The sequence below is a fragment of the Sebastes fasciatus genome, chromosome 8, assembly GCF_043250625.1.
Source record: "Sebastes fasciatus isolate fSebFas1 chromosome 8, fSebFas1.pri, whole genome shotgun sequence".
Taxonomy (NCBI): domain Eukaryota; kingdom Metazoa; phylum Chordata; class Actinopteri; order Perciformes; family Sebastidae; genus Sebastes; species Sebastes fasciatus.
The window spans coordinates 10,173,511-10,186,292 of NC_133802.1; the positions used below are offsets into that span (position 1 = coordinate 10,173,511).

General features: G+C 41.9%; 1 protein-coding gene across 1 annotated transcript in view; it reads right to left on the minus strand.

Annotated features, from left to right (window-relative positions):
• Positions 1-601: 601 nt before the first annotated feature.
• Positions 602-12,782, minus strand: part of arfgef2 (ADP-ribosylation factor guanine nucleotide-exchange factor 2 (brefeldin A-inhibited)) — a 29,965-nt gene continuing 17,784 nt past the window's right edge. The window contains exons 26-39 of the mRNA XM_074643226.1: positions 11,950-12,101; positions 11,626-11,798; positions 10,713-10,873; positions 10,441-10,571; positions 9,625-9,754; positions 9,312-9,447; positions 7,997-8,135; positions 7,718-7,775; positions 7,410-7,518; positions 7,065-7,204; positions 6,692-6,869; positions 5,529-5,667; positions 4,492-4,609; positions 602-2,306 (exon numbers count right to left, since the gene is read on the minus strand). Coding sequence (XP_074499327.1) covers positions 2,142-2,306; positions 4,492-4,609; positions 5,529-5,667; positions 6,692-6,869; positions 7,065-7,204; positions 7,410-7,518; positions 7,718-7,775; positions 7,997-8,135; positions 9,312-9,447; positions 9,625-9,754; positions 10,441-10,571; positions 10,713-10,873; positions 11,626-11,798; positions 11,950-12,101 — 1,929 coding nt within the window. The 3' untranslated portion in view covers positions 602-2,141. The remainder of the gene's footprint in view (positions 2,307-4,491; positions 4,610-5,528; positions 5,668-6,691; positions 6,870-7,064; positions 7,205-7,409; positions 7,519-7,717; positions 7,776-7,996; positions 8,136-9,311; positions 9,448-9,624; positions 9,755-10,440; positions 10,572-10,712; positions 10,874-11,625; positions 11,799-11,949; positions 12,102-12,782) is intronic.

Here is a 12,782-nt window from a genome sequence, read left to right on the forward strand (position 1 = left end):
CGTTATATTACAATTATAAAAGCAAATACTTTGTACAAGGGCATATTAAGAACATATACATTAAGAACATATACAGTATATACAGCATGAGATATATTTTTGTGTGAGAAGGTGTCGTATGAATTATCTATTTAAACGTCTGATGTTTTTCCTGTATCTCTACTGGCTTATTTTATATTAATATTAGGTTTGTTAAGGTTCTTTGTACCGAGAATGTTATTACTGGGGACGTTTGTGAATGTTTGTTCTGTTGTTTCAAAATGAACAAAAAAACAATAAATATAATATCGAGAAAAAATAAATGACTTATTTTAAATACTAATGTGAGGGTCAGTGAGGTTAAAGAGCTTACGTCTCAACTCAGGTTAAAGTCTGGCAAACATGCAGGGCTCAAACTGGCTTTATAATGCCCTTGAGCAAATCGTTTGTCTCATAATAGCAGGAACAGCACAGGTGTGACTACGAATATTAATCACGGCTCCATTCTGTTAAGCTTTAGCAGCCTGTGTACACATTACCATGCACACCCTGGACCTGTAATTAGAACCAGCAACAAGTGAGAAAGCTCTATTAAGCACCTTAAAACTGAATTAATAGTCACTTAGAGTGGATCAGAATTCAGATTTATTGATTACTTCACCAAATGTTTGGAAGATTACATCACAATATTATGTATAGAACCGTATAGCACTTTCATTTCTATGTATCTTACATTGAAAACTTTACAGTCTGCTTTTTTCATTTACTGTATACATATATATATTTATATATTCCCTAGCTTTAGGGAAGAAAAAGTAGACATCCATAGTTGCGAGGGAAGGAATGCTTCTCAAAAAATATTTAAATGCACTTTAAATAATTACATACATCCTTCTTTTTAAAAAAAAGGCATGGAATAAATTGCGAAGGATCCAGAGAACTCCAGTATCTCTGAACCTTTCTGTGGTTGAACTCTTACTGTTGAATGTGACACAACACTGATGGGCCTTTCCGACCATCCAGAGCGAGCTGATGCACCCTGGGTGGTGTTAATACATGAGCATACTGTCGGTAACAGATGTGCAAAAGAGAGAGAGGGAACTAGACAACCACTGTGTCACTTTATAGGGCCAACTGATGGATTAGAGGCGTTTTATGAGCCATCTGTAATTCTAAAGCCAGGACGAGTTGACTCCATGTTGAGTCCTTCACTGTAAGGCTCACTGGGTCAACACTCTAAAGGAATGCATGGCAGAGGGAAGCAGCCAGTCCATCAATCAACCTTTCATTGTAAACCAGCAATCATCCTGAAAATTAATCATAAAACAAATTAAAGCAAGTGAGCAAAAATAAATAAGTAAAATCTCATTGACAAGGAGTTGTAAAGACGACAGGACGGTTGTGTCCCAGAGAGCAGACGTCACAAACAAAGCTGCAGTAGAGATGCTTTTTCACCTGCAGCTGAGCACTTCAGTGTCTTTAACAGCCTGCTACTGAATAACACAGACAACAAGAGGGAACATAGACATTAAAGTGACAAACAATGCTTTGGGATGGGCATCGATACGTGAGGGGTTCAGATATTACAACATGTTTTGATTAGATCACCAAACTCACAATAAGGGCGACACCGATGGTGTCATCATCTTCTAACAGGCACAGGTGGCCGAGAGATTTTTCGCGAAACGGCAAATGTTAAAGTTCATCGAATTCAATGGTATCGTTCATTTGCTTTCAGCATGTAGATATACTTCTTTTGTTAAGTATTAAAAAAACAAAACAAACCATCAAAATCAGGTACAATATCAATAAATTATTTGTTTACAGTTCTTTTTCTTGTCATTTGTCACACTTTGAGATGAGAGTCGGCGGGGCGAGGGGAGGGGGGATGATGAATGACGACATTCAGCAGAGAGGTCTGCTGGTCACAGTGCTGTTCATCCCCGAGAGAAAGAAGGGAGGAAGGACAGGGTGAAGACGTTTTCTGCAGGCTGAGAACACTTTAATGCAGACTCCTGAACTGAGACAGAAAAGCTACAGTCTGTCACCCTTCTGAAATCTGTCGCAGTCCAAAAGAAGGGGGAAAAGTCTCCTATGTGTCCACCTGTGATCAATGTCCGCCCTCATCTCCAGTTCTCCATCCGTCCCTCCACCCGCTCAGTCTAGGATGCGGGAGTTCGGGCGGGCGTCCCCTCGGGAGCAGCGATGTGGAAGACGGAGCCGATGCGCAGGAAGAAGCGCCTGAGGACGGCCCGCAGCTCTGGGATCAGGTCAAACTGCATCATTTCACACAGGTGGGGGTAGTAGCAGGAAGCATGGGGCTTGAACTGGAAGTGAGAAAATGTAAATTAGCACCATGATTCAACCCAGTGACGTACTGTATGTGCTTTAATCCCTGATGAGATGTAACCAGTGCATTTGGACCTATTGAGAGTATACAGGACAGAGAGAGGACGGGCGGTTGCTGCTGGGTTGTGTGGGCGCTGCTGGGAGGCCAAAGAGTTCACAGCAGGGCGGTTAATTAATGCGTCCTGAGGCCATTTCTGTCTTCACTTATGCATGTTTGTTGCTGCTTTTAAGGGCAATTTCATTGAATTACGAAATTGCAAATAAACACAATTTGTAGAACCAAGATTTGTTTTTAGCAACTTTCCCAAAACACACAACAGGCCTTGCACAAGAGACTGGTGCCGGCCAGTCCACTTTAACAATACTGTTATCATTTTTTGTTGATGCAGTGGTCAGTGTGGTATTGGCATTTTCTCCTAAAGCTGGCTGCATGGCGCCAACATTTCCTATTGCTTCAGGTTGCATGCTGGGTTGTTTTCTAACTAAAAACTTCTATAGTTTTGCTCTAAAATGCCCTGGAAATAAACCCTGAGTCATGGGCTGCTATGACTCATCAGTGACTCATGCACTCACACAGAGAGTGCATGAGTCACTGGTGAAATCTCACAACAGGGTTTGTAATCACAAAAAATATGAAATAAATAAAAAAAGTAAATATTAAAAGGATCACATACATTTTATCAACTACCCGTGGTATTATCTTATATTTGAGATCCTGGTTCGGATTTCATCACAGTTGGAGCTCCATAATGTTTGAAAATACAGGTTTGAGTCAACTACTAATGTTACTATCACATCATTCAAATCCCTCCTCAAAACCCACCTGTTTAAACTGGCCTACTCTCTATAGTACTCATCAGCACCCATCATACGTGTCTGTACAAATATGTGTAATGGCAATTTTCATATCTGCAGTTTAACACTGTACCGTTAGATAATCTCAGGGCCTCACATGTTCAACTTCGTCACCATAGGACAGTGACCTGACATTTTAGTTCTCTGTAACTGCAAACAACAGATTGCTGGAATACTTGTTATGTCTTGTGATGCTCTGTTGTCTGCTGTGTGCTGACGCATTGATATACTTTCTATCCTTCTCTTCCTTTCTTCTTTGCACTTATCTTCGTGTTATGCTTTAAATGTATAAATACTGACTACTCTTTGTATTCGGGGCTCACTTGCCACAGTCCACAACAGGTGGCTGTGCTCGTGAGTCCATCTGCAGATGCTTTAGTTATTAATGTATGCCTTTTTATTAAATTCACTGAAAGACAAGTTGTTACGTTGGTTTGTGTCTTGTTTTAACAGAAACTGCCACCACATATGTCTCTGTCATGTCCTGTTGTTTTTATTTGTTTTATCTGTCAATGTTTAAATTGATCCTTGTAAGACCAGAAAGGCGCCACTAAATAAAATGTATTATTATTATTATTATTACTAATGTTAAGTTGGAAGAATACTCTGTGTGTCATAGACTGTATATAAAGATGGACGACATGACAGCTCCCCAAAAGTGAAGCCAAAACATCTGGATCGTCCCCTGGTGGCTGGCTGCAGTGTAGGTCATGAACCCCGCCCCCTCCGTCTTATACATTTTCCGAAAGATGGTTTCTGTCATTTTAGGTAGTTCTTATCATGCTGATGTTTGTTCAAGTGTTCATTTATCTCTTAAGTCTGGTTTTAATGAGTTATTTGATGCTATAAAAAGGGGGGTGAGACGTCATGATCGACAGCTGTGATTGACAGCTGCTCCGAGTGAAGTAGTCGCAGCCGGAGGCTCTGAATTGTACGAGAGAGGAGATGTAACTTTAACGTTCCATAACCGCCACCAGTCTGTGTAAAAGAACATGGGTCTATATGGGTCAGTTTCATCATATGGTTAGTTGTTGTGTCTTTCTAGCCAAACATAGCAGCTAGGTGGCTAACGCTAACAAGTCGCTGCCGTGCTCGGCTTGGGATTGGCTCGGGCGGGTGTGTGGGCAGAACCTCGATACCGCGGCTCCACCGCCCAATCACTAATGCGTAGACTCTGAAGATGGCAGCTCCTGTATCTGGGATATTTAGGCTTCACTTCTGTACAGTGGGAGGAAGTGGAGACGCGTCGACCATCTATATCTACAGTCTATTTCTATGGAGTGTGTGTGTGTGTGAGTATGTTCCTGCCTTGTTATCGGGCAGCCGTAGCGTCCTGGTGAGCAGCAGCATCAGCAGGCTGTTCCAAGCCTCTCTGTGGCTCTCTGAGGTCAGACTGATGAAGTAGGCCAGAGCTTCACTACAAACCCTGAGAGAGACCACCAACACACACATACACACACACACACACACACAGAGAGGATTATGAACAACACAACACTGATGTATCTGAAGTGGTTGGTCTGTACCAGAGCTACTACAGTACAATTATCATTATTATTATTATTGTTATGATAGAAGTGCAGACCAAAACCAGTTATTTAATGATTAACACCACACATACGTACTCTTGATGTAATACATGAGTCAACTGCTCCGGTGCAGCTGCTCAGTGAAAAACACAAGGTGATTTGTACCAGGCTCTGGCAATATCGTCTACAAAATACACACACAGTGTACAGTTCATAAATATATAATGAGTTATGAGCCATGTGTCAAAACAGCTCAGTCAACACGGAACAAACACCAGCGCTGCACTTCTCTGCAGCAGACACAGTGGGTGCTTATTTATCTAAGGTTCAACGTTTAACCAGACAATAACAAACTGGTCACACGTTGGAGTCGTGGAGATCTACGGTTTGTTTTTCTGGTCAGTTAGATTGGTAAAAAAAAACACATTTTAAAGGATAAGTCTGGTGAGATAGATATATATATAAAAAACACATTTTAAAGGATCTTATATACTTATATATATATATATATATATATATATATATATAAAACAATACGGGCCAGCCTTCGCTCCCCACGTGCATCAATGAGCCTCGGGTCTGACCCTGTCGCCGGTTCACCGGTTTTCCTTCCTTGGACCACGTTTGGTAGGTCCTGACCACTGCAGACCGGGAACATCCCACAAGAGCTGCAGTTCTGGAGATGCTCTGACCCGGTCAGATCAATGTTATTCACTTCACCTGTCAGTGGTCTTAATGTTATGGCTGATTGGTGTATATATATATATATATATATATATATACGAGCCCCAAACCACCGCCGTGTGTTGTACTCACAGCAGCAGACGTGTCTGGATGTCAGGCCATGAGTTCTGCAGCTGAAGGTCAGAGTACATCCTGAATAAGATCCTCAGGCTGCAAGCCAGACTGCTGGTCTCCTGCTTCAACAAGTTGGGCTTGGACTTCCCTTTAAAGCCTGAGAGGCAAAAGAGAGACAACCATTGGTCAACAACAACAACCGCCAACAACAACAGAGGGCTTTGCATGGCTTAGTGGTTAAGACTAAAACCTTATGAATATATCAGTACCAATCATGTCACACTAGCTTGTCATGAAGGAGGTTAAATAACGGTCCAAACTTGAATATAGTAGAGGAAAAACTGTCATGGCCATTTTCAAAGGGGTCCTATGACCTCTGACCTCCAGATATGTGAATGAAAATGGGTTCTATGGGTACCCACGAGTCTCCCCTTTACAGACATGAACACTTTATGATAATCACATGCAGTTTGGGGCAAGTCATAGTCAAGTCAGCACACTGACACACTGACAGCTGTTGTTGCCTGTTGGGCTGCAGTTTGCCATGTTATGATTTGAGCATATTTCTATGCTAAATGCAGTGCCTGTGAGGGTTTCTGGACAATATGTGTCATTGTTTTGTGTTGTTAATTGATTTACAATAATAAATATATACATACATTTGCATAAAGCAAGCATATTTTTTACATTTAAATACTTGAAAAATCTCTATTTAAGGTACATTTTGAACAGATAAAAAATGCGCAATTAATTTGCGATTAATCATGGACAATCATGCGATTAATCGCGATTAACTATTCTAATTGATTAACAAAGCTAGTCTTAAGACTATTACGATATTTTCAGTGTGACTGGCCTAAATACTCAGAGCACAAAGAAAACATTCTCTCAGCAGAGAAGTCATCCAACAATTGAAAGTTTTTCAGCAACAGAGTATCCTGCTGTACAGATTTTTATTTGCACTGAATTTAAATTTTAGATGACTTCGTTAACGGTAAAAACTTTAGAACTAGGACGCCTCATTAAAGACCTTTTAAGGCGGTGAGGTTAGACGATATATTTTAAGACGTTGTGAGGCTGTCTCATAACAGACTAACACATTCTACAGTATGTCACATACAGAGAGTGTAAAAGAGTTTTATGAGCTGGGTTATCATGGAGGACTTTTCCTTTCCATTTACCTGCCCTCCAGAGTGCTGTCCTCTGTTCGTTGTTGGAGTTGAAGTCCTTGGCGAAGGTGTGTGACTCCAGCAGACAATCCAGCAGCTTGAAGAGGTGTGCAGAGGTCATGTGTCCGTACATACCCTGCTCTGAACCCGCCTCGCCTCCCTCAGCCTCCGACTCTTCCAGAGCATCTCGCTGACGGGAAGGACAGATTTAGACAACTGTGACTAAGTTTATCCGAACATTTAAGAATAGACGGGGCTGATCTGACATTTGATCACTTCCCCATATAATTCAGATTAGTGAGCAGCATTTCAGAGAGGGTTTCAACTGTAACACTAAATTAATAAAAAGTTAGACTCTATCCATACAGTAGCTGTTGTAACTTACCTGAGCAGCAGCCATGTTCTCGGCATCCTCCTTCTTGCTGGTTGCTGGGTAAAAGACGATGTTGTCTATGGTTTGGATTAGTTCAAGCTGTACCACGCATTTAATGAGCAGCCCTGCAAACAGCTTCTGGTCTGAAACTCCTGTAGAACAGAAAAACACAAGTGGTGAGGAGACATGAGCAGAAGAACAAATACATTACAGGGACAGTCAGCGACAAATATGTGATATAACAGACTCATTTATTTCGTTTTTCTACATGCTGCCATTTCCATTTTTCAAACAGAGTTTCAGGTTGAATCTGAGTTTGCAGTGTGTGTGTGTGTGTGTGTGTGTGTGTACACTCACTAGCATTGGACTTGCCCTTCCAGGTGTCGTCGCTGGACATCTGGCTGTGTCCTCTCTCAGACAGAGCTCTGTCATAGCTGCTCTGGGACACGCTGTCAAAATCAGCATCCTGGAGACCAACAGACATCATGGACGTTCAAAGGTTAGTGTCATACTTCTGACACGGTGGGGAGGTCAGTAGTTATTAGTTTCACTGGTTAAAAGCAGCTCATCATGTTTCAGACCAAGTATGAAGCATCTGCTGAGCTGCTGTCGTACATACTGTAATTACTGTTAAAAGTTATACGAGTATTTGTTGATTTTCTTACAAAATGCTTGCCATCTGCAGTTTCCTCTTCCTGTCCAGCTGGTCGCCAAGTCAACAAACTGAAAAGCAGATCAGATTAACTTACATCCTGTCACAGAAGCTCAATAACCTTTAACTAAGCTAGCCTCAGTCTTTACTATTAACTTCCCTCTGAGGTGCTTTCTTTGACTAGACAACTGAATGAACGCCATCATCAAGACGTTCACGTGCGGTTTCATTAAAAAAAATGTAACTGATTGAATTGAAACTAGATTGTGTTCAGCAGCGGTTCAGGACTTACGCGTGAGGGCTGGTGTTTTGGAAGATCTCCAGCATACAGGAACAGGTGATGTTCCAGACCTCGGGGCTGAACTTCTCCCCGTTCAGAATCACCAGGTTCTCCAGACAGTTTGTCCCCGACCGAGCCAGCTGCTCGTTGTCTGTAGGAGAAAGTTGAATGACTTCAAAGCACATCTGACACATACAAATACTGTGGACTTCACTGAGGTTCACGAGGTGATGGTCAGGGACTGAAAGCCTTTGGAGAACAGGATCCAGTTACAGTTGCTGAATGTTTGGATTGTTATACTGTAATGAACGTAGATAGATTTTTATAACAAAACATAAGGGCCAGCTAAGGGGCTACCTCTGGCTCTGAGAAGTGAAGCCAATGCTGAAGTACATTAAACCTGCATTCTCTCTACCAGCCAGCAGGGGGCGACTCCTCTGGTTGTATAGTAGTCTATGAGAAAATGAGCCTACTTCTCACTTAATTTAGTACCTCAGTAAACATGAGTTCATGGTCTCAATCGCTAGTTTCAAGTCTTCTTCAATACAGCATGATGTTCATTTAGTAAATTATGTTCCCATTTAGAGTCAAACAGACCATCAAGCAGGGGATGCTTTAGGGCGTGGCTACCTTGTGATTGACAGGTCGCTACCACGGCAACCTGTCAATCAGGATAGAAAAATGTTCAGTTGTACTAAAACGCACCCTAAGAAGTCGGCTGTTCATTATTTTCAGGGAAGTCCATTCTGTTTTAAGACTGTTTTTCCCAAATTAGCATCCCAATTAATATCAAAATCAACATATATTATGGATGCATATTGTTAACCAAGCTAGCTAATTAGCGCTAGTGTTAGCTGGTGACTTAGCGTTTGCTATGCTAACAGTACTTGGCCCGGGCCTCACTCTTCTCTAGCTCCACCGTCTCGTCCAAATATAGTCACTTCTGGCTCCAAAACGCCAAGATGGCGACGGACAAATTGCCAAACTAGAGGCTTCAAAACGGTAGTCCACAAACCAATGGGGGGGGACAGTTATGTCTCTTTTAATAAGAATATACCATCTTAAATGATGTATGTGCTTTTAGTTAGTTACTAATGGTGAAGCATTAGTAACACCGCCCCAGTCATTTTTGTGTAGTCCCTTACCGGTGTCCCTAAATACAAGCTAGCTTTTCAGCACAGCGCCAAAACATCTAGTTTGTTTAATTTAACATAGATTAGTGTGGGCGTACCTCTTTGCCTTATGAGCATTATTTGCTGTTTGTGTGGACAGAGGAGTATTACGAGTGTTTTCTGCTTTACCTGTCCACATGACATTGAACACCCACCTTGCCTGACACACCACTGCAGCTGCGTGAAAATGTCCGCCAGCAGGATTTCACTGAGAGGCTCATAAAACTGAGTGAACACGTCACAGATGGCATACAGAGCGTGGTTACATGTCGTCGTCATCCACTCGGTTTTCTGGAAGCAAACAAGAGACAAGACATTAGCAGATGTATGTGTACATACACTATTTTACAGTTTAAGGTATTCTGGCTCTCCAAATCACAAAAAAAGGATATCCTTCAGACATTTAAGTGGCTTGTCAAAACATAAAGAACCGTGGGACTTGACAGCCTGCTACCAGTGACCTCTGACCTCTGTCTGCTGCTCGGGGAGCTTCATGTTGTCAAAGATGCGGAAGACGATTCTGAAGAGGTCGTGCCACCAATGCTTCTCGAAGGTGAGACCGTAGCTCTTCATGATCTCGAACATGACTGTGAGACCTCTGTCAGAAACAAAAGACAAATCGTTGTTGCTTCACAGCTCTGCAACCAGCAAGAACAAAGAGGGCACAGTATGGGATCACGAGCACTACAACATGAGTGAGGCTGCTATCGTGCTTCTTTCCACTGTACTGACTTAAAGGGTAACTTCAGGATTTCTTTGGACCCTATCTTCTCATGTTTTTGTGTCTAAGTGACTAATGGTGACAACAGTTTTTGAAATTGGTCCGGTATTGAGGGAGAACATTGGAGCTGCTAAATAGGCCTCAATGTAATCGCTCAGGGCAACTCCGCAGTCAGTTTACGTCCACTAAAAGTGCTTGTTTTTGCCACTGACAGGCTCAGATTGTTATTAGAAGTGTCTGACAACATTATGGAAAGGACCCTGCAGAGAAATAAAACCTTTTTCTACCTTTCGGTTTGTTATTGTGTAAAACCAAGTGTTGCTCGTTCTGTTAACTTTTAGTGTTTTTAATTCTGTCATGCATAGATCTTTGTTGTTGTTTTATATGCCATCTAGTTCATTTTAGTATATTTCTTTTTTATATGTTTTGTCTTTGCAAGAAATCGGGGCAGGTACAGCACAAGGGGAGACATGGAGGACACATCACTCTAGCTGAAAAGTGAAGTGAAGTGAACAGTGAAGTGAGAGTTTGAGCTACACTCCCATGCTGAACTGTTTTTCTACCTGGTCCGGACATCCAGCTTGCAGCGGTTGATGATGCAAGAGAGCTCAAACAGAATGGGAAACCAGCCACGAACCCACACCCGATCACCGGGGGCAACATTCATGTCATCACTGGTGTATTCCCTCAGGGCCTGGACGGGGAGACACATCAAGTGTAATATTACATTAGTTTTTGAAGAAACCACATTAGTGCTGTTTGCAAATGATAGATAAATGCCATTATCTTATCACACAATTGCCATTTTATTGGAACCAGTATGGTCACAGCTCACCTGTGGTCTTTCTGAGACGTATTTAGCGCAGTGTCGTATGAGTCGGATAGCCTCCATGCTGGTGTCAGGAAAAGCTGCGTTGCACACAAACTCTGACAGGCACTTCACTGCATCCTGGAACGAATCAATAGCAGCTGCAAAGTGCTGCTGGAAGGTGTTCACTAAGGGAAGAGTGATGGAGAGAGGGACAGGAAATAAGAAATCAAGAATCATTCGGTTGGTTTAGGAGATCTTAAAAAGGTACAAAAATACCAAAGTATTAATCGCTTTGTATTGCCAGTGTGTGTGAATGAATTAAAAACCTTCCCCGACTTGGTTGCCTTTAACAGCCTTCGGACTGATTTCTATGTTAAGGACTGTTTTTTTATGGGAAAATCTGAGTGAGTGGAAATGTTAGTTGGCTATCTTGCCAAATTACTTCACCAGCTAACGTGATGCATGACACTAACATTATGTATTATGACTGTGCTGATTTTAGCCAACAATAAATGATATAACGATACAAAGCAAAGGTGTATAACTAACGTTTGCTTTCTACCAGCAAAGAGCGATTCAAGGCAAACTGGCCAACTGTAACCTAAGCTCAGCTAAGGTTAGCCAGCTAGCTGTAACACGGCATGGTTTTGGCGTGGTTGCTTCCTAACTTTAGCTGATAAAGTAATTTGCAAGCTAGTTAGTATCATGGCGCCAACGGTCCAAATTAAATATAGGATCATTACAGTCAGTAACTTTATTCTAAATATGATCTCTCCTGTGATAAATTCTCACATTCTTATAAAAGCTCAAGCAGGACCGTGGATCTGTCTCACTGTCAGCTGAGCAGTTTGACACAACACAACCTCTGTCACTGGTTCCTTTATAATGAGCCAAAATGGCTGCCCTGAGGAGAGGAAAGAGCTGCAGTCATACTCACTGACAATGTGTCCAGTGGTCTGGAAGGCCAGCTCCACTATGGTCTCGTCGTGGTCGGAGGCCGCCTGGTGAAACACTGAGAAGATGTTCTTCCAGCCTGAACGGATGTTGGCCGCCTGGGAGTTTACCATCTGAGCCACACACCTGATCACCATGTCTCTGATAGTGGGGGACCTGAGGGGAGGGGGGGTGTTATTTTGTGCATCACTATTCCAGACCATTCTTACTCCCATGATCCTGTAGTTTTTTTTTTTACTATAAATATACATAGGCCAAAGAGAAAGTAGAGTCTCCCATTCCATCCAGCTATATTACAATATATTACCTGTTCTTCTTCATGATGTGCTCAAAAGGCCTGAGGAAGTCTTTCTGGAAGCGGAAATTGGCCAGCTCTCCTTTCTCCAAGAACTTCATGGACAGCTGCCTCAGTGAGTCCACAGCAAAGATGGCCACATCCTCATTGGGGTTACATCCCACCTACAGGAAGACACAACCGTCATGAGTGGAGCTCAGCTGTGCATTACATTTACTCTGATTTACTAACATTAATCACCATGCATTGTTTCTTTCCAAGACAGTTTGGTCATTATGTGTACAGTAAGCCTATACTCTAATTTAATTAATCATTTATTGATTTTTTTTGGCCACTTGGGGGCAACGCAGCAAGCTGTAAACACAACACTGACATATTCGGCTCGTTGGAGATGAACTGCGCCTCGCCTGGAAAGTAGACGAGATCAGGTGGCAGCAGCTGCGGTCAAGTCAGACAGTTTCTAGCTATTTCGAGCAGCCTTCACTGAATTTACAGGAAGTCACAGAAAAAGTGACTTCCTGTTAGATCCGATCTGTAGGCCACTGGTAGTTTTCAGACCACGTTGGGATTTATTTAGATTTGTTTTTTAAATCTATGTGGAAATGTGCGTGTGTCTGGCATTGGATTCTATCCTTTATTATTTTTATGTCCGCCTTGTAAAGCACATAATGAGCACTCGTTTTAATAAGTGTTATATATAGATAACCTTCATTATTATAATAATTATTATTATCAACCACACAAGATGTGTTTGTTAACAGATGAAACCTTCATTGCACAACACGAGACTAATACAATCTAGTGTTAAATATTACAATTACACAGACAGTTGTGACTTTCTAACA